Source organism: Alnus glutinosa, chromosome 1, assembly GCF_958979055.1.
Source record: "Alnus glutinosa chromosome 1, dhAlnGlut1.1, whole genome shotgun sequence".
NCBI lineage: Eukaryota > Viridiplantae > Streptophyta > Magnoliopsida > Fagales > Betulaceae > Alnus > Alnus glutinosa.
The window spans coordinates 4854711-4873021 of record NC_084886.1 but is presented as its reverse complement, the minus strand read 5'-3'; the positions used below and the strand labels follow the sequence as shown (position 1 = coordinate 4873021).

At 36.9% G+C, this 18311-nt stretch overlaps 2 protein-coding genes across 2 annotated transcripts; one reads left to right on the top strand and one right to left on the bottom strand.

Annotated features, from left to right (window-relative positions):
- The first annotated feature begins 9536 nt into the window (after positions 1-9536).
- LOC133867722 (uncharacterized) lies at positions 9537-15448 on the top strand. Its single transcript, XM_062304493.1, has 9 exons — positions 9537-9860; positions 11957-12049; positions 12157-12654; positions 13005-13140; positions 13362-13530; positions 14149-14277; positions 14614-14808; positions 15020-15142; positions 15271-15448. Exons 1-9 carry the CDS (start codon positions 9668-9670, stop codon positions 15376-15378), a joined length of 1644 nt encoding a protein of 547 aa, XP_062160477.1. The 5' UTR covers positions 9537-9667; the 3' UTR covers positions 15379-15448.
- A 115-nt stretch (positions 15449-15563) lies between these two features.
- On the bottom strand, positions 15564-17858 carry LOC133867714 (LRR receptor-like serine/threonine-protein kinase FLS2). Its single transcript, XM_062304482.1, has one exon. It carries the CDS (start codon positions 17628-17630, stop codon positions 15660-15662), a length of 1971 nt encoding a protein of 656 aa, XP_062160466.1. The 5' UTR covers positions 17631-17858; the 3' UTR covers positions 15564-15659.
- Positions 17859-18311: the final 453 nt, after the last annotated feature.

The following is an 18311-nucleotide window of genomic DNA, read 5'->3' as shown; positions in this document are numbered from 1 at the left end:
CCATATGTTGTTCGTAATTTATGCGCAGCCTGAGGACCTCAGATGGGTTCAGCTAGACTGGACTTTGTAATTTCGTCTTAATAAGACTAGAATTTGGGAAAATTATACGTACCCTTCAAATTTACACAAAAAAAAAAATAAATAAAAAAAAAAAATCAAAATCGCAATGTCCCCTATAAACGTTAAAAAGTTACAATTAACTATCTAAACTACCAAACCCTTTCACTCGGCCCAATCATTAAGATTTTCTGTTAAATTTGACAGAAAGTGAGTAAAATATCCATTATATTCTTATTATTTCTCAAAAAATACAGTTATGCCCTTAAATTTAAGAAAAATTCTGGCCCCACGGCCAGGCAGTGGGTCTTTGACGGTGGGTTTCCTAACAAATGGGATTAAGTAAAAGGGTTCGGTAATTTGGTGTCAATTCCACCACGTTAAAGTTTGGAGAATATTATAGTTTTTTCCTTGAAAATTTCTTTGGTTGAATACATTAGCGGCTTGGATGCATTTGAAGAGATTCGGTCAGAAAGTCAACCAATGAGCACAAAGTCTGCTTGGCGACCAGCCAAGGGAATCATTATCAAACCGGTCACAGGTTGATTTAAGATGCAAAAAAAATATCAATCGTCTTACCACGATCACATCGTACGAAGACAAATGCTCAACTCTTTTGTGGGCCTGGTGTTTGGTGCCCGAGAGAGAGAGAGAGAACCATTCTTTGCGGCATCTGTAATTGTAGGCATTATTCAATCTCGACAGGGACCTATTGATATAGATCGATGATATTCCTCGATCATAATCTTTTCATTTCTTTTCTCTTCTTCTTCTTCTTCTTCTTCTTCTTCGATGTTTTTCATTTTATTTAGAAATTACAATTAAATATTGAAAAATTGCATAAATAATTCCACTAAAATTAATCGCCATCATCGCTTTCGGTGCTCTGTGAAATTGTGTCCCAGAGTGGAGCCTTTCCGACACAGATGGCATAGAAAACTGCGATTTTGTTGTCTCCTTGTGTCGTCTCCAAGATGCAAGGGTGTCCATTTTTGGTTTGCCGTTCCGTCCTGGGCCTGCTTGAGGTGGGTAGCTGTGCAGCTTTACCTGGACGGCACAGGAGCCCCCAATTTCCCAACCGACAATTTAACGCTCATACGCAACGTGAATACAATATCTATTTTCTTTTCATTTTTCTTTCTTATCTTTTTGGCCGCACAGTAATACACCATTCACCACTCAAGATGATGGCGGAATGTCCAATGCAGTGGTTGGAAGTCGAGAAAATACGTCATTTTCATGCATTTAAATAATTATGTCCAAATAGGTGAATTCTATAAAATATATATATATATATTTTTTTTTTATATTTACTTTAATAATTTAGACAGTAAATTATTAAAAATCTTTATTTATAATAGACGCGAACAGATCTTTAATAATTTACTGACGTGATTGTTGGGGATAAATCCCACTCAACCCGATCCAAAGAGGAGATTCAAAAGTCTAATAAAGTCCAAACAGATATCAGATCAGAAGTCTAAGAAGATATCAGATCAGAAGTCTAAGAAGATATCAGATTGGAAGTCTAAGAAGATATCCAATTAGAAGTCTAGTAAAGGATTGAAGTCCAATTAGAACTCGGACAGCAGTTCTAGATCAACAAGGAGCAGGAGTCCTAATCCAGGTTTGACTCCACCTCTATGCCTATAAATAGGCCCATACCCCAGGTATAAACAAGGTCTCAATTTTTATGCATAGAGCATTATTTCTCTCACAGAAGCTAACTTAGGCATCGGAGCGGGACCCCCGGAAGGGTCCCTAGGTTTTGTTATTTTGCAGAGTTATTAAGAAGCGTGAAGAACATCAAAGGAACGTGCAGATTCACACCATACCGGAAACTGTACCAACAGTTTGGCGCCGTCTGTGGGAAACGATTATTCGTTCCTCATAAAAGAAAAAGAAGATCCAGCATGGTGATGAACACACGTTCCGGAAGCCAGACCAACCGACAGCCCGTGGCCCCACAGGAACCGGCTATTCAGAATAATTTGCAGCCTCCACCGAACCCTCCCCCGGGGGGTGGAGATCAAGATCACATAGCAGCGTTGGAAGCCCAGATTGAAGACTTAAATGCAGAATTGTTACGCATAAGGCAGAGACAGCCCAATCCCGAGATGAACAGGGATGAGCGTGAGGAAGCAGAAGCCCTAGGCATAGAGAGCCGAGGCAACAACAGTATCTGCCCGTGATCCCATAAAAAGGACTCTCAGGAATTTCAGGCTTGCTTTTATTTTTTAGTATTTATATTTGCAAAGAACTAGACTTTTATTTTTAATTCAGACTAGACAGAAAATTCCCCAGATTTTGGGAATAAGTATTTTCAGAATAAATGAATAAAGCTGACTTAAGCATCGGAGTGTTCCCGGTCTAGGGACCAGGAACCCGTTGATGTTGTTTCTTTTGCAGGCAAAAACTCTCGGATCAGTCCTAGCCGAGAGTCTCGGATCAGTCCTAGCCGAGATCAAGAAGAAAGGGGGGTCGTCTCGGATCAGTCCTAGCCGAGATCAAGAAGAAAGGGGGGTCGTCTCGGATCAGTCCTAGCTGAGACCAAAACTTCTCGGATCAGTCCTAGCCGAGAAGGAGCCTCTCGGATCAGTCCTAGCCGAGAGCAAGAACAACTTCTCGGATCAGTCCTAGCCGAGAAGGAGCCTCTCGGATTAGTCCTAGCCGAGAGCAAGAAAAAACTTCTCGGATCAGTCCTAGCCGAGAAGGAGCCTCTCGGATCAGTCCTAGCCGAGAGCAAGAAAAAACTTCTCGGATCAGTCCTAGCCGAGAAGGAGCCTCTCGGATCAGTCCTAGCCGAGAGCAAGAACAACTTCTCGGATCAGTCCTAGCCGAGAAGGAGCCTCTCGGATCAGTTCTAGCCGAGAGCAAGAAAAACTTCTCGGATCAGTCCTAGCCGAGAAGGAGCCTCTCGGATCAGTCCTAGCCGAGAGCAAGAAAAAACTTCTCGGATCAGTCCTAGCCGAGAAGGAGAGTCTCGGATCAGTCCTAGCCGAGAGCAAGAAAAAACTTCTCGGATCAGTCTTAGCCGAGAAGGAGCCTCTCGGATCAGTCCTAGCCGAGAGCAAGAAAAACTTCTCGGATCAGTCCTAGCCGAGAAGGAGCCTCTCGGATTAGTCCTAGCCGAGAGCAAGAAGAAACTTCTCGGGGGGTTGGATTTAACCCTCGGGTTTTGCAGGTTTTTCAAGATACAGGGAGAAAACCCTAAGGAAAAACAAGAAGGTAATTGGGGGGTAAGATTTAACCCTCGGGTTTTGCAGGTTAGCAGGTTTTCAGAAGGAGACAAAGATCGGGTTTCTTTAGACATGGAATTCCCATTATTCAAGCAAGCTTTGGATAAGGGAATTGGGGGGTAACTGTTGGGGATAAATCCCACTCAACCCGATCCAAAGAGGAGATTCAAAAGTCTAATAAAGTCCAAACAGATATCAGATCAGAAGTCTAAGAAGATATCAGATTGGAAGTCTAAGAAGATATCCAATTAGAAGTCTAGTAAAGGATTGAAGTCCAATTAGAACTCGGACAGTAGTTCTAGATCAACAAGGAGCAGGAGTCCTAATCCAGGTTTGACTCCACCTCTATGCCTATAAATAGGCCCATACCCCAGGTATAAACAAGGTCTCAATTTTTATGCATAGAGCATTATTTCTCTCACAGAAGCTAACTTAGGCATCGGAGCGGGACCCCCGGAAGGGTCCCTAGGTTTTGTTATTTTGCAGAGTTATTAAGAAGCGTGAAGAACATCAAAGGAACGTGCAGATTCACACCATACCGGAAACTGTACCAACAGTGATGAATTGAAAACTAAATTAGTCACTTAAAAAAAATCAATATTCTTCGATCATGCATGGAAACATATGAACAAATTGTAAAGTAGTAGTAAGTGTAGCATTACTACTACTTTGAATATTAATCGTGATTACATTGCAGGTAAGAAGATTGATCGAGTCTACATCTAATAAAAAACTCAAAAAACCCAAAAAATAAAGTTTATTTGATTTACAATTAGTTTCATATGGAGTCATAAAAAATTTAGAGATTTTTGGAGTATGCCAAAAAAAAAAAAAAAATCACTATCTACAGTCAAATTTCATTAAAACACTTAACAAATTCTGTTAGTGTGCCACGTCAGAATCAAATAAAATGACGATACATGTCACTCATAATAAAAAAAAATATAATTATATATATACATATAAAAATTTAGATATATTTTTTTAAAAAAATTAATAGAAAACAAAAATCAAGAAAAGGGGTAACTCGTGTGCCATGTAGTGTTAATAAAATGGTGAAACGTGTCATTCATAATAAAAAATAATAATTATATATATAAAATTAAAAAATTAAAGAGTTTTTTTATAGTAAAAAAAAAAATGGCTCATCAGCCAGCCCTTGGCACAAGTGACTTGTTTTTTTTTTTTTTTTTTTTTTTTTTGACGTACCTAAAAAACTTCTGAGATCATTTTAATAACTCAAAAAACTGATTATAAATCAAATAAACTACTCGCACCGATTTTACATTTTTCAAAAAAAATAAAAATAAAAATCAATAAATACCAGATCCACACAGTGGGGTAGAATGTAGATCACCTAAAGCTTTTGACTTTCTGACTTGTGGCTGTTCCAATAAATTTCATACTTTCATATTCCAGTACTTAATTCATTTAATGCTCTGCCTACTCTTAATTATATTTAGGGCTTCTTTAAGTGCAGTGAAGGAGTCCATTTAATAGCGCAACTATGATTAGAATAATCCAAAAAAAAAAATATATATATTTTATGATTAAGGCCTACCGTATAGATAATGACACCGTATTAATACGTTCGTATGTTTTTTAAAAAATTTAGATAATATTATATATTATTTATGAAATAAAAAATTAAATCTTAACCATAAAAGAGAATAACATTAGCTTGTCAAAGCTAGGCATAACAACATTAAGGGTCTGTTTAAATTTGTGATTTTAAAAAGTGCAATTTTAAAAAGTGATTTTTAAAAAATTCAGTTAAGCGTTTGGCAAAATCACAGTTTAACCTTTAAAATCGCAAATTAACCTTTAAAATTTTGCGTTTTTAAAAAAACACATTATTACCTGCGATTTGAAAAAACAGATTTTTTTACGTTTTTAAATTTCAAATTTTAAAAACGTAGTTTTCAAACTATTTATATTCTATAATTTGGTTTAAAATCGCACTTATTGTCTACGTAATTACAATCTCAAACGCACCAAAAAATAAAATAAAATAAACCAAATGCAAACATAACCGATGGTCAAGATTTTATTTTTATTACATTTAATAATATTATATTTTTTAAATTTTTTTGAATAATGAAGCAACCAAATGACAGTATATTTTTTTGAAATCGAGAGAATTCTGTTCATAGCTCACTGCAGAGCTGCAGAGCATTAATGAAGTAAATTTAATGTTCTCGTACAAAGTGGGTGGTGTTACTTTCAAGATTTTTTATTTATTTATTTTTAAGTGGGTGGTGGTACTTTCTTCTAAGCATATTTCCCTTGTCTAATGTTTATGATTAGCGCCGGAGATGTCCCGTGATTAATCATCTACTCTATAACTACTAATGTTACCTATGACATTAACTATAAGATTCAAGCTTAAGCTTTTTGTTAAAAAAAAAAGAAAAAAAATAAGAAAAGGGACCCCACCTTAATCATAGCCCTTGCTTTAAAAGACTCATTTGTGGTGGATGTGGCGGCATTCAAGGGCGTGCCGCCCACGGGGCCCAGGGGGAGGGTCCCATCTCAGAGGCCTTTGCATTATTTCGTTATAGCTGTTAGCCTGTTACCATCCATTCACAGCATACATTTTTCGTTTTGGATCTGAATTGATGATTTTCTGACTCTACATTGTAGTTGTACTTTTTTGACTTTTTCTTTTTCTTTTTTCTTTTTTCTTTTTCTTTTTAAGAAAAAAATCTTTCGTAAATCTAAAAATGGTACATAACAAATCAACATAAGGTGTATACCCTACATGTGTCAAAAGAGTTAGATCATTACAGACAGAAATACTATCAATATTAGATATAGCCAAACAAAATGATGTCTCTGCGTTGACATAATTTTTTTTTTAAACAGAAAGTAAATTACACATTTTGAACTAAAAACAATAATTAAGTTGATCAGCACACAACAACAACAAACTTAGTCATCATAAATGTAAAATGTATTAAAATCTAGAATTATTTAAAAGTTTGTTGGAAAAATTATCTATTATTGTTGTTCATTAAGTTTTCAATATTTATTGGTGCCTCTCAAAGTATAGGGTAGTTAATTTGGATCCACATTTCCAGAATAAGATCCTATTCATTTTAAATAAATTCCTATTAGTTCATATTTTATTTTGTTGCATCTAACTGTCTATATGATACTTTATCATTTAAAATATTTAAATAAGGTGACAACATATATATATATATATATATATATATATATATATATATATATAAAATTTAATATGGAGAGTAGTATCCAAATCCTACCACTACATGTTTAGCTCAAGAATTGTTATTGTTCTGTCACCATTTATTTAGATCTAGCCTAGATTAAATTCATATATATATATATATATATATATCAAATCAATAGCTCGTACGTAGACAAAAGCTTGATAGAGCATTAGGCCATATTGCGGCAAATTATATGTTCACAATGCAGCAAATTGGCCGTAACCAGAAAATTTTATAGCTTCATTTCCATCTCTCCTCTTATGCCTTCCTTCCTTATCTGTAGTGGGAAGTGCCCTTTCCTCCCCTAGCCTTTTCCCACTCTTTTGTTTTTTAATGTAATTAAAAAAGAAAAGAAAAAAAAAGAAGGTATGCTTATTATCAATCTAAAAAGTTTGGCAAGTGTGTACATGTTGAATAAATATACACAGGTTTGTGAAGGACAAAAACAAATGGAGATTTCTAAGTTTTTTCCTTCTCCCATTAGGTTTAAAAGTCTGAGAGTTGTGTCATGCAAGAGTTGTACAACGATTATTTCTCATTTTGATATTCAATGTTTCAACGAAATATTTCTTCGTAAGGGTGTGTTTGTTAGTCGTTTAAAAAGTCTTTTTTTTTTTTTTTTTTGCCATCTTGATTTGAAAAAGGGTTTAATGCGATATAAAATTAGTAAGTGTTTTTCGTGAGGTACAGTGGTACACACACGGGAAAATATTTTCTGTGGGTCTACTTGTTTATGCAATTGCATCTCTATTAAACCAAGCAAATCATGAAACCATCTCCTTCTTACTTTTGTTTTCTTTTTTTTTTTAAAAAAAAAAAAAAAATTAACAAACAATTTAAAACATAAATATTCAAAATTATTTCACCATCACAACATGCATTTTTCAAAAAAAAAAAAAAAAGAAAAAAAAGTAGTGTTATGTTACGTAAAAGTCACTTTTTTGTTCGAATTGACTGGTAGGCAATTCAAATGGGCGGGCAATATGGATGACTATTTTAACTTCATCTATCCCGTATTTGAAACACCGGGATTGATTTGTTTCACAATATTCCTTGATTTCAATGATTTGTACTCTCGCAAGTTGCGTGAATTGGATTATTCTGACCAATTTTCGTCCCCATCTTTGGCATATTTGAAAATATTCCTTCTAATCTCTCAAGCTGCATAGGCAGGTGCCGGGGCATTAGGCTTTAAGGGTCCATTTGAGTGCCATTTTTTTTTTTATCAAAGTAAAAACAAATGAGACAAAGCATTTCTAAGAGCAATTGATCGAATAAATGGCTCGACCTATCAGACGAACTGATACCACCAAAGAATACGGGTTAATTTAAGCTAAATTTCTGAATACGGAGCATTAGGCCACAACACGACTATAAGTAGTCGGTTAATTGAGGCCACCATAGACGACCATGAGTAGTCCCCTCACAATTGAGTGTCTTGCTAGTACCTCTCCCGTGCATTGAGTGTTTAATTTCAGTTCCTGTCTTTCCTCCCCGCCTCTGGACCAATTTGTGTTATTTTAGTCTCTGTACGTTTTCTGTCATTTCCACACTTTCTTTACCCCACATACCAATTGAATTAAAGGGCATTTGCTAACTCTAGCACGTTACATATTTTTCTACTTTATTTAGTCCACGATATTAGTTGGCATGCATCCAACATTTAATAATAATAATAAAAAATAAAATAAAATTAGTAATAGGTACCACAGCTTACTTCTTTTTTTTCTTTTTTTCAAGAAAAAAAACTAAATCAATCATATATTTTTCCTTATACATCTCAATTTAAAGTGAAGTGAAAATGATAAGTAATTGTTAGAAATTATATTTTTATTTCACAAATATTTCACAATACTGAGGTGATAATCCTAACCAACTCTTAAATTAATCATTGTTAAAAAAAAAAAAAAAAAAAACCCCCGAGGGTCGGCTGGGATTAACATGTCAACCAACCAACTATGCTTAAAATATTTTAAAGCGTGCTTGTTGCTTTTTGGTTATGATATAACATTAAGGTAAAAGTAGTTTGTGAGTAGTAATCATACATACTACACTTTCAATTCTCTGGACTGGTGTGACAGTAACCATCACTCCATTAGCTCATACATTAATCATTGTTAAAAAAAAAATTAATGACTGATGATCACTGCTATATTAACTCAATGAAATAAAGGTGAAATGATGGTTATTATTTAGCATTACTAAGTGTTTTATATTGTAACTTATTTATTAATGTTTTTACTTTAAAAAGAAAAAAAAAATGTGCTAAAAATTGTTATCTTTTTTTTTTTTTTTTTTTTTTGGGTAAGCTAAAAATTATTATCAAACAAACCTTTAGATAAGCTATAATTACAAATATGGCATGGTGAAGCAAAATTTCCGGAATTACCCCAGCATTACCCATTTCACGTAAGCTAGCTACGTCTCATTCATTCATTCATTATTCATACCTCCTCTCACCTACCAATTACAATCTTCAATTATTATATTATTATTTTTTTCCTTTTCCTTTTTTTGTATGTGGGGATTCAACCTCGTAATCACAGTTTTGGCCGACCTCCTTGTAGTCGACGCAATTGTATTTGTGCCACAGCTTTTTCCTCTGACACGTACATTTGGACAGGTTACACGAACACAAAGAGAGGAGAGAGAGAGAGAGAGAGAGAGAGAGAGAGATCCCATGATAGTTTTGTTTTGTACTTTTTTTTTTTTTTTTTTCTTTTCTTCTTCTTACGTTAAGAGTGTGAAACGTCAAAAAACGCATCAGGCAGCAGACAAGCCAAGCCCAGGCCACGGAACTGGGTGCCAGAGTCCCACACGTCGGCTGAACCAGTTTTTAGCCACGTGGCAAATCAATTCCCACACGGGGGTCGGGTCCCCCTTGGACAAGTCCTCCCCCGGTCCCACCAATCCTCAACAACAGCCAACTGTGCAGTCACAGAGCGTGTCCCCACCCCCAATTTGATTTGATTGACTTTAAAAGCATGTTACAACAAAAAAGGGTTCGCGGTAGCTTAAGCTCGACTCTCTCTCGCACTAGAATTCAATTCACCGCTCGGTCCCTTTCTCTATCTAGAATTCGTCTTCAAGAGAATGGTGGTGGTTGCAGGGGGGTGGTTGATCTGAGAGGGAGATATGGGGGCGTGCGTGTCCACGCCTGAGGGGTGCGTGGGAGGGAGATTGAGCCGGTCGTCCAAGAACAAGACCCGTAAGAGGAGGAGAGCCGAACTCAAACGGAGAGTGCCTTCTCGGTTGCCTGAGGGATCACAGGACAAGTTTGATAGGTCTGCACCATCTGATCGGTCCTCCGCCAACCTCAATTTCCACGGTTGGTTTCTCTCTCTCTCTCTCTCTCTCTCTCTCTCCCCTTAGCATGATCTTCAATGGAGATTGTGAAAAAGATGTAGAGTAATTATTATTATTATTATTTTTGTTGAATTTAATTCTGGGTTTGTGTTTTGGATGGATTTGTTAGATGGGTTTTGGTGTTGGAGTGTTTCTGTTGATTGCTTTTATGGTTTGGATTAGAAGGCAGGTTTTGGATTGCCGGAAGACGGGTTTTGGAAATTTTGTGAGGCAGTTTATCGGTTAGCATCAACTGGACGCTTGAGTTACGGGGAGATTCTGGTTTCAAAAGTGGCATTTCTTTGCAAAAGTAGGTCAATTATTGCGTTGTGTGAGGATAGGATAATGGGGTAAAGTACACGTAAATTATTAATTAGTATCTTTTGCTAGCTTCAGCTTTATGCAAACTAAGATATTCTTTGTCTGGGGGTTTGATATATATATATATATCTTGCCATGATCCTGGCTATCTGCATTTTCTTTACATACAAATTGTCGGTAAGCTCAGAAGTTGCGGATAATTCTAGTTGCTTTCTGTTTAATTTGATAATTAAAGAGAATGTGGTTGATTAGGAGAAGGTTAGACTAAATTTTAAATTGAACTTTGATCCAGATGGCAATATTATGATTTTGATTGTTCTTGATAGCTGGAAGGTAGATCACTTTGCCCTAGATTCTTGCGTGAAGTCTGATTTCTAGCAAATGTACCTTGATAACTAGTGAATTCAATGGGGGCTTTTGAGGGTTCATCTGAGGACTAGTGGATGTTCAAAGCACCTGAAAATTGTCGTTTTCATAGGGTATTAAGTATGAAGTGCCTATAATTTGATATCATATGGCTTCGGGCTTTGCCAACTGGCTTTTTAGATCTGAAGTTCACTGTGGTTGAATCAAAAGCAATACGGTTTAAGGGTCCATGGATCAAAAGGAAGAACCAGAAATGGTCTTTTTAGAGGTTAAAAGTAAAAAACCCTGCAATTTGATCTTTGTTTTGAGAGATGGTTTCTGCAACTGCCTTTTTGGGCTTGAATTTGAACATGCTCGGATCAAAAAGCGATATGGTTAGCCTGTCTAAGAGGCTGTGGCATTGAATTTTTGAAATGTTACAATAGTTTTGGGGAAGTAGCCAAGGAACTTTTGATATTTTGTATATTTAGACAGGACAGTCATAGGAGTGAATGCCCTATTAACTAAATACCTAAACTGATTCCTACTTATCGAAATAAAGCTGTCAATGTTGGGGGCCTGCTAAACTAAGCAACTAAGGATGTAAATGTTTTGCAGTGAGGATGTAACATGAGAATTATGATTTAGAAAATTGGACCTTCTCATTGACTTAACACGTTGGCGTTGCTTGCTGTGATTAGGTTTTCAAAGGTAAAGAATGAGCCATCAAGAAAAACATTTGCAATTAATGACACAAGTTTTGCCACTGAAGAAGCTTAAAGCAAATTACACACAATGACAGTTCAGGATCTGAGCCTCAAATCACTTCTCTTTTCCATCAAATATTTTTCTTTTTTCTTTTGACACTTCTTTAGATAGGTTATTGTCCCTTAGAAATCTATATCATGATCATTCTTTACTTGTAGTCTTTTAGAAATCTATCTTATGAGTTTTCCTTACTTTTAGCTAACATTCCATTGGCTACTGAAAAATGGTTACATGAACACCCGTGATATGGCACTTGATTTACTTTTTATTCTTTTGATGGACAATTGATCATGTGCTTGTTTATTAGATTGTTTAACTGCAGCTGATAGACTATATATAATGGTCATTGACTGCGGCAACAAATCTACTTCATCAGCCACTTGGGAGAGATTGGTGGACAATCCTTTTTTTTTTATTGCCCAGGAAGAAAATAACATTTGGTTTCTTTCTTTCAATGCATGGTGTAACTTTGGAATTTTTGTTGTAGTTTATTTGCTTTCTTATTCTTCTGTTTTCTCTGTTCGGAAACTTTTGCCATTTTTTCCAGCATAAGCTTTGCTATGTTATGTTATTATGTATCTCATTGTCTATTTACATGTAGCTGCAAATTTTCTTATATCGTTCCCCTGATTCTTTTCAATGTAGTGGCAACGGCAGGAAGTATTGAAGATGCATGGTTTGATCCAGTAGCGAAATTTGAGTCTGACTGTGATGAAGATTACCAAAGTGTTCCAGATGGTACGATTTTGTAGATATTTAGAGTCAGTTTTACATATGAAGTTTCTTTTCCTTCTTCTCTTTCTGAGAGATGAGATATGCTTATCTTTTTCTTATGATATCTGCAGACTTGTTATCTCTGAATGGCTTTGAAGGTACATCCAAATCAAGTATTTCATCTCTGAGAGATGTCAATCATGGAGACTTTAATGTCAATAACCATCATACTTCTTCCACAAGTCATATCCAGAAACCAGGGGGTTTGTCATCTGGGAGTTCTGAAGGCAACTCTGGTTGTGAGGTTTCTAAAACACAAAATTTTCAGGCCTTGATAAATTCAGATGATTTTGATTCACAGCCCAGATGTGATGGACCTATAAATGAAGCAAACCAACCTGTGTTCCTTGACGAAATCTCCTCGTCTGTTGATGGAAGTCTTGGCAAGGAGGAAGGAATGTTAGATAACTGTGGGATTCTTCCAAGCAACTGTTTACCTTGTCTTCAATCCGCTGTTCCCTCCGTTGAAAAGAGAAGATCATCTAGCCCTAGTCCCCCAAGTTCAAGAAGAAAGGTTACCTCAAAACTTTCCTTCAAATGGAGAGAAGAGAATGCTAATGGCACTCTATGTGAGTATCGAGAGTTTCAACTTTTGACATATTAATTTCATTTGGATGCAAACATATAGGCCACAGAAAATCCATCTTTACATTGGGAGATCATATATAGAGAGTTTATCATAGTTGCTTTAACAATTTTGTTTTATTAAATAGATTTGTTATTCCAAATCCTTCTTTCTCTAAATAAATCATATTGATATCGGTAGTGCTTATTTATACATACATAAATACATGCACGCGTGCGCGCGCGCGCGCACACACACACACACACAAACATTGTAGCATTTTGAGCCCTTTATAAAGAAGTACAAACATTGTAACTAATCACTTCATCTTGTTATTTCTGTGTATGATTTCAGTTTCCTCAAAAAAGCTTCTGCAAAGACCAATAGCAGGTTCCCAGGTACCGTTTTGTCCAATAGAAAAGAAAATGCTCGATTGTTGGTCACATATTGAGCCAAATACTTTCAAAGTTCGGGGGGTGAATTATTTTAGGTAAGACTCTGATTAACTGCTTCATATATTTAAGTATGTGGACAAATAAATTGCATACATATGTCTAAATATGAAAATACTGATTGTACTAACTCAAGCATGCACTTACATGTAAAGTTCATAAAGCCTTGCAATGGAACTTATATTAGTTGGATCTCTTACTAATGGAGCTCTCTTCATGTTAAAACTGTTCACTTAGAATTTGGTCTTTTGCGTGACAGGGACAAGAAGAAGGATTTTGCTCCCAATTATACTGCATATTCTCCCTTTGGTGTTGATGTATTCTTATCTCAGAGGAAAATAGATCATATAGCTCGTTTAGTGGAACTCCCTGTTATTAATCCTAATCCTACTGGAAACCTCCCACCTATCCTTGTTGTAAATGTCCAGGTATGCATTCTTTCTGCTTTTGATGGCTCTCTGTTTTGTGTGAGCAAGCCGGCATGTCTCTTTCTATTCTTTTTAGCAGTTAGAGGGTGAAAATGTTGTTAAAGCTCCTTGGAATCTTGACCCCTGTTTTGGATATAACCTTCCCCAGTTTTGGCACTTTTCAGGCAATCTAGCTTGCATTTTCAAGAATCAGGCGACCGGATTATTTGTTTTCAATCTTTGTTGACTAAATTGTTGAAAAAAAATTAAGAATTTTGAATTTCTAAAAAACAATTTCACTATTGTAGAGCAAAATTTTAAACTCTTCCCCTCTTTCTGCTAAGCAGTATTCCAGCCTTAGACCCATCCAATGCGAGGCCCATAGTGGCCTACGGAAAATACATCTTGCTTGTTTTATTAAATTTTTTTCCTCTCTTGAAAGCTTAATGTTTATATTTTAGTTTCTAAAGTTGCATTTCCTTGAGCCTCACCCAGGCAAGAGTCTTTGAAACCTTTTAAATACCAGTTGAAGTTTGTAACTGAATATTTACATGAGGAGAAGATTTTCCTTTTTCCTTTTTCAAGTTTCTTATTTGGTCTTTTCATGTACTCTGATACTGGCCCTTGTGGATTTTACAGATTCCATTGTACCCTACCGCACTTTTTCAAGGTGAAGCTGATGGTGAAGGAATGAGTTTTGTTTTGTACTTTAAGCTTTCTGAAAGTTACTCTAAGGAGCTTCCATCCAATTTTCAAGAAAGTATCAGAGTAAGATGGAGCAAATATTATGTAAAAAATAAAAAATTGGAGCATTTGTAACTCTGCACTCTAGGCTTATTGCTTCTTATGATGATAAGATAAGCTCTATCATTTTCACACCCATGCAATCTTCTTATAGAATGATGTTCTCAATTTTCATATTGTACGCTGTTAATTTAAGGCACGCTGCAATTTTGTTGTGGTGCTTTTCTGTCAGACAGCATATCTTCTCTGTTTTTGTGTTTGATAAGATTTTAAGAGCTTATAATGAAAATCGGACGTAATTTTCGATTCTTTCTGATTATCTATGATCTCATTGTTTCACATCCATGCTTTTTGGAACAGAGGTTAATGGACGACGAAGTTGAAAAGGTCAAAGGTTTTCCTGTAGATACAATTGCACCCTTTCGGGAAAGGCTGAAGATATTGGGCCGTGTTGTAAATGTGGAAGATCTTCATTTGAGTGCGGCAGAGCGGAAGCTTATGCAGGCTTACAATGAGAAACCTGTTCTTTCACGTCCTCAACACGAGTTCTACTTGGTAAGGTTGCATCCGTCATGTTTTACGTAGTAATTAAAATGAGTCAAATGTGCAAGTTATGTCAGTCTTTGTTCTTCCACACAAGAACTTAAACTATTCTATTTGTTTTCTGTGGCAAAGTTTTCTTTGCAAATCTATTTGAGAAGATTCGAACGACATTGGATGACGAAAGACTAAGAATACTGACACTGTTTTCCTACTTTGGTTATAGGGAGTAAATTACTGGGAGATTGATTTGGATATGCACAGATTCAGCTATATCTCAAGGAAAGGGTTTGAAGCATTCCTAGAGAGACTAAAGTTCTGCATCTTGGATGTTGGCCTCACAATTCAGGCAAGTTTTGTTTCTTTTTTTGTTTTTTGTTTTCTCTCTATCATGGATTTTTTTCTCCCCTGGAAAAAGATTTTTATTTTTATAATGCGTTATTCTCATCTAAGCTTTATCTATTGATTCTAAAACAGGCGAACAAAGCTGAAGAGTTGCCAGAGCAGATCTTATGTTGTATACGGCTAAACGGAATTGACTACAAGAAATACCATCAACTGGGGCTTCGTCAAGAACCCCTTTAAAATTACTACCGAGTGCTTAAACAATGTAAGGCTTATAGTTAATAATTAATGAAAGCTAATTTCAAAGAAATTCCTGTTGCGTTTCTTGGGCACTTGTATAATATCTCGTCGTCTCCAATAATATTTAAAGGCAACAACAACATGAATCAGAAGCCTATGCACGCACTCCATACAATTTTTGCAAATGGTGAAAGTATGCCCTCTCATATCTTTAAATTTACTGGCATTATAATTGATGCATGGCCCTAACTGAAAACATATTTAAGAATCATAATCAAACCTCAGAGCTTACAAGGAGTAAGAGGCTTCCCACATAATCCATTGTTTCCAGAGTAGGAGCTCTCCGGAAAGTCACTTAGAGGCTTACCCAGAGGAATTTCCCCCACCAGTAGATTATGTGACAAGTCCAGTTCCTTAAGCTTTCTCAACTTCAAAAACCCATTTGGTATATTACCAGAGAAGTGGTTTTTCTGCAGCTTCAGCGTTTCTAACAAGCTTAGATCTCCTAGAGCCTCTGGCAAGTTGAAGCCTAACTTATTGTAGCTCAAATCCAAACTTCTCATTGATTTCAATCCCCCTATACTAGTTGGTAATCCGCCTTCCAAAAAGTTATGGGATATGTTAAGAAACTGAATCCCAAGTTGTGCTCCATTACCACCGATTTGCTCAATTCCACCTGAGAAGCTGTTATCAGAAAGATCGATGTATGTCAGTGATCCATCAGAAAACCTCTGTCCTATCTGGAAAACCTGATTTATGGTGCCTGTCAACTTGTTTGAATGGAGATCAAGCACACCCAAATCATGTAAGCTTGTAACTGAGTCGGGGATATTTGACACAAGTGAGTTCTTAGAGAGATTTAATGAGTAGAGCTGAGTGAGGCTTCCAATCCATGCTGGAATGCTTCCGGTGAGATGGTTAGCCGATAAGTCCAGCTCCTGTATTGGAGTCGTTCGCAGGAACTCCGGAATTTTTCCTTGGATTCCACATCCTGCCAAGAAGAGCCGAGAAAGAGATGGCAGTTCTGCCAGCCACGGCGGGATAGTGGAGAGGTTCAAACGGTTGAATGAAAGATCAAGTATTTGAAGATTTTGGAGGGATGAGATCTCTTGAGGCAATGGTCCTAGGATCAAATTATGAGAAATACTCAAGACAATAAGCCGAGAAAGCTGACCGATTGATTTTGGTATCCGGCCAGATAACCGATTGCCATCAAGATATAGCTCCGACAAAGCTATTGAGTTCCCCAAAGTAGAGGGAACTGGTCCGCGAAGGTTGTTATTTGCTAGAGAAACTCTTTGGAGGGACACCAGATATCCAAAGCTGAGCGGTATCCTTCCAGTTAGACGGTTGTTTTGCAGCCTTAGAAAGCCAAGAGAAAGCATCTGACCTGAACTTGATGGAAATTGGATTGCTCCCTCAAGATGGTTGGTGTCTAAGTACATAACTCTAATGGCGGTTAAATTAGTTAGCGACTTGGGAATTTTCCCACTCAAGGAATTGTTTGAAAGATCGAGCTCTTCCAAAACCTGCAACTGACCAATTCTATCTGGGATTTGACCAGTCAGTGAATTGCTGTGAAGATCTAAATGTATCAAATTTGTCAAATTTGTAAACGAATCAGGTATAATACCAGAGAGTTGGTTTGAATATAGAAGCAGTACTCTCAGATTTCTGAGCCTTCCAAGGCTTGGAGGGAGCGACCCAGATAACCTATTTTCATTCAGGACAAGTTCTTCAAGTTTTGACAGCTTACCAATGCTTTCTGGTACAGCACCAGTCAGATTGTTGCCATAGAGGTAAAGCTTTCGGAGCTTTGGGAGGCGGTAACCAATCGACGGTGGGATATTTCCGGCAAGACCAGTTAGTCCACCAAGATCAATGACTTCAAGTGAGGCGAGAAGTGTAATCGAAGGAGATAACCGGCCTTTCATCTGGGACTGGAGTAAGAAGTCTTGTGTGGAAATGAATCCTGGAAGGCGGATTTCCGTCACCCTACCGGTTGTATTGTCACAGATAATGCCTTCCCACTTGCAGCAGCTATGGCCGACCCACTTTGCTAGCCGGCCGGATGTGTCAATTTGAATACCATCCTTGAAACTGGTTAGACCTTTCAGGTCACTGGGGCGGCATCCTTCACCATTACCAATACCTCTGTTTCCCTCTACAACTGTTGTGATAACGAACACAACCACCACAACCCATAGCAGCTTAGAATACATTTTTTTCAAAATTTTCTCGAGGGTAATCATCTGATTCCAACAGAGTTAAGAAAAATGAGTTGAATTTGGAAACTTGACGATCAGTTTAGGGACTAAAGCAAAGAAAGAGAAGATCCGGCCAGTTAGTCCAAGATCTCTCTATTGCTTTTTCGTCTTCTTTTTCCTTTACAGTTTGTATCGCTGAAAAGCATATTTGTGTCTAAATCATGTTGTCCTTGGTTTATGGCTAGAGAAATGGCAGAAATCTCTGCCCCCAGTAGTTTCAAAATGATTAAACTAATTCTTGGATTTACTGTAAACGTTGGAGAGGATCCAAAGCGCCTTTTCCAAGAAGCTTGTAGAGGGTGATGCAGCACGTGCAATATAAGGTTCTATTTCTTACGAATCAGTCCGCTCACAGCATGCCAGCTAATGAAATACAAAATGCAATAACAAAATCACGTGGTGATCTGATACTAATTTATAGGATTGCAGTCTAGTAGCGTTGCACGTTAGATAATTCTCCCTGATCAAAAGCCAGTTTGACGACTTCCATCCTCAGACACCCGAGGCTTCCTGTGTGTCGTTGATGCACCAACGACAGCCCAGCTGGTCTGTTTATGTTTTGAATTTCAAGAAGGATCTTACAGTTACCAGCGTTTTTTAAGCTGTTAATGCACACACTTTCCATGCACATTAGGATAAGACCCTTGGCAGTGGCCAGACTTTTAA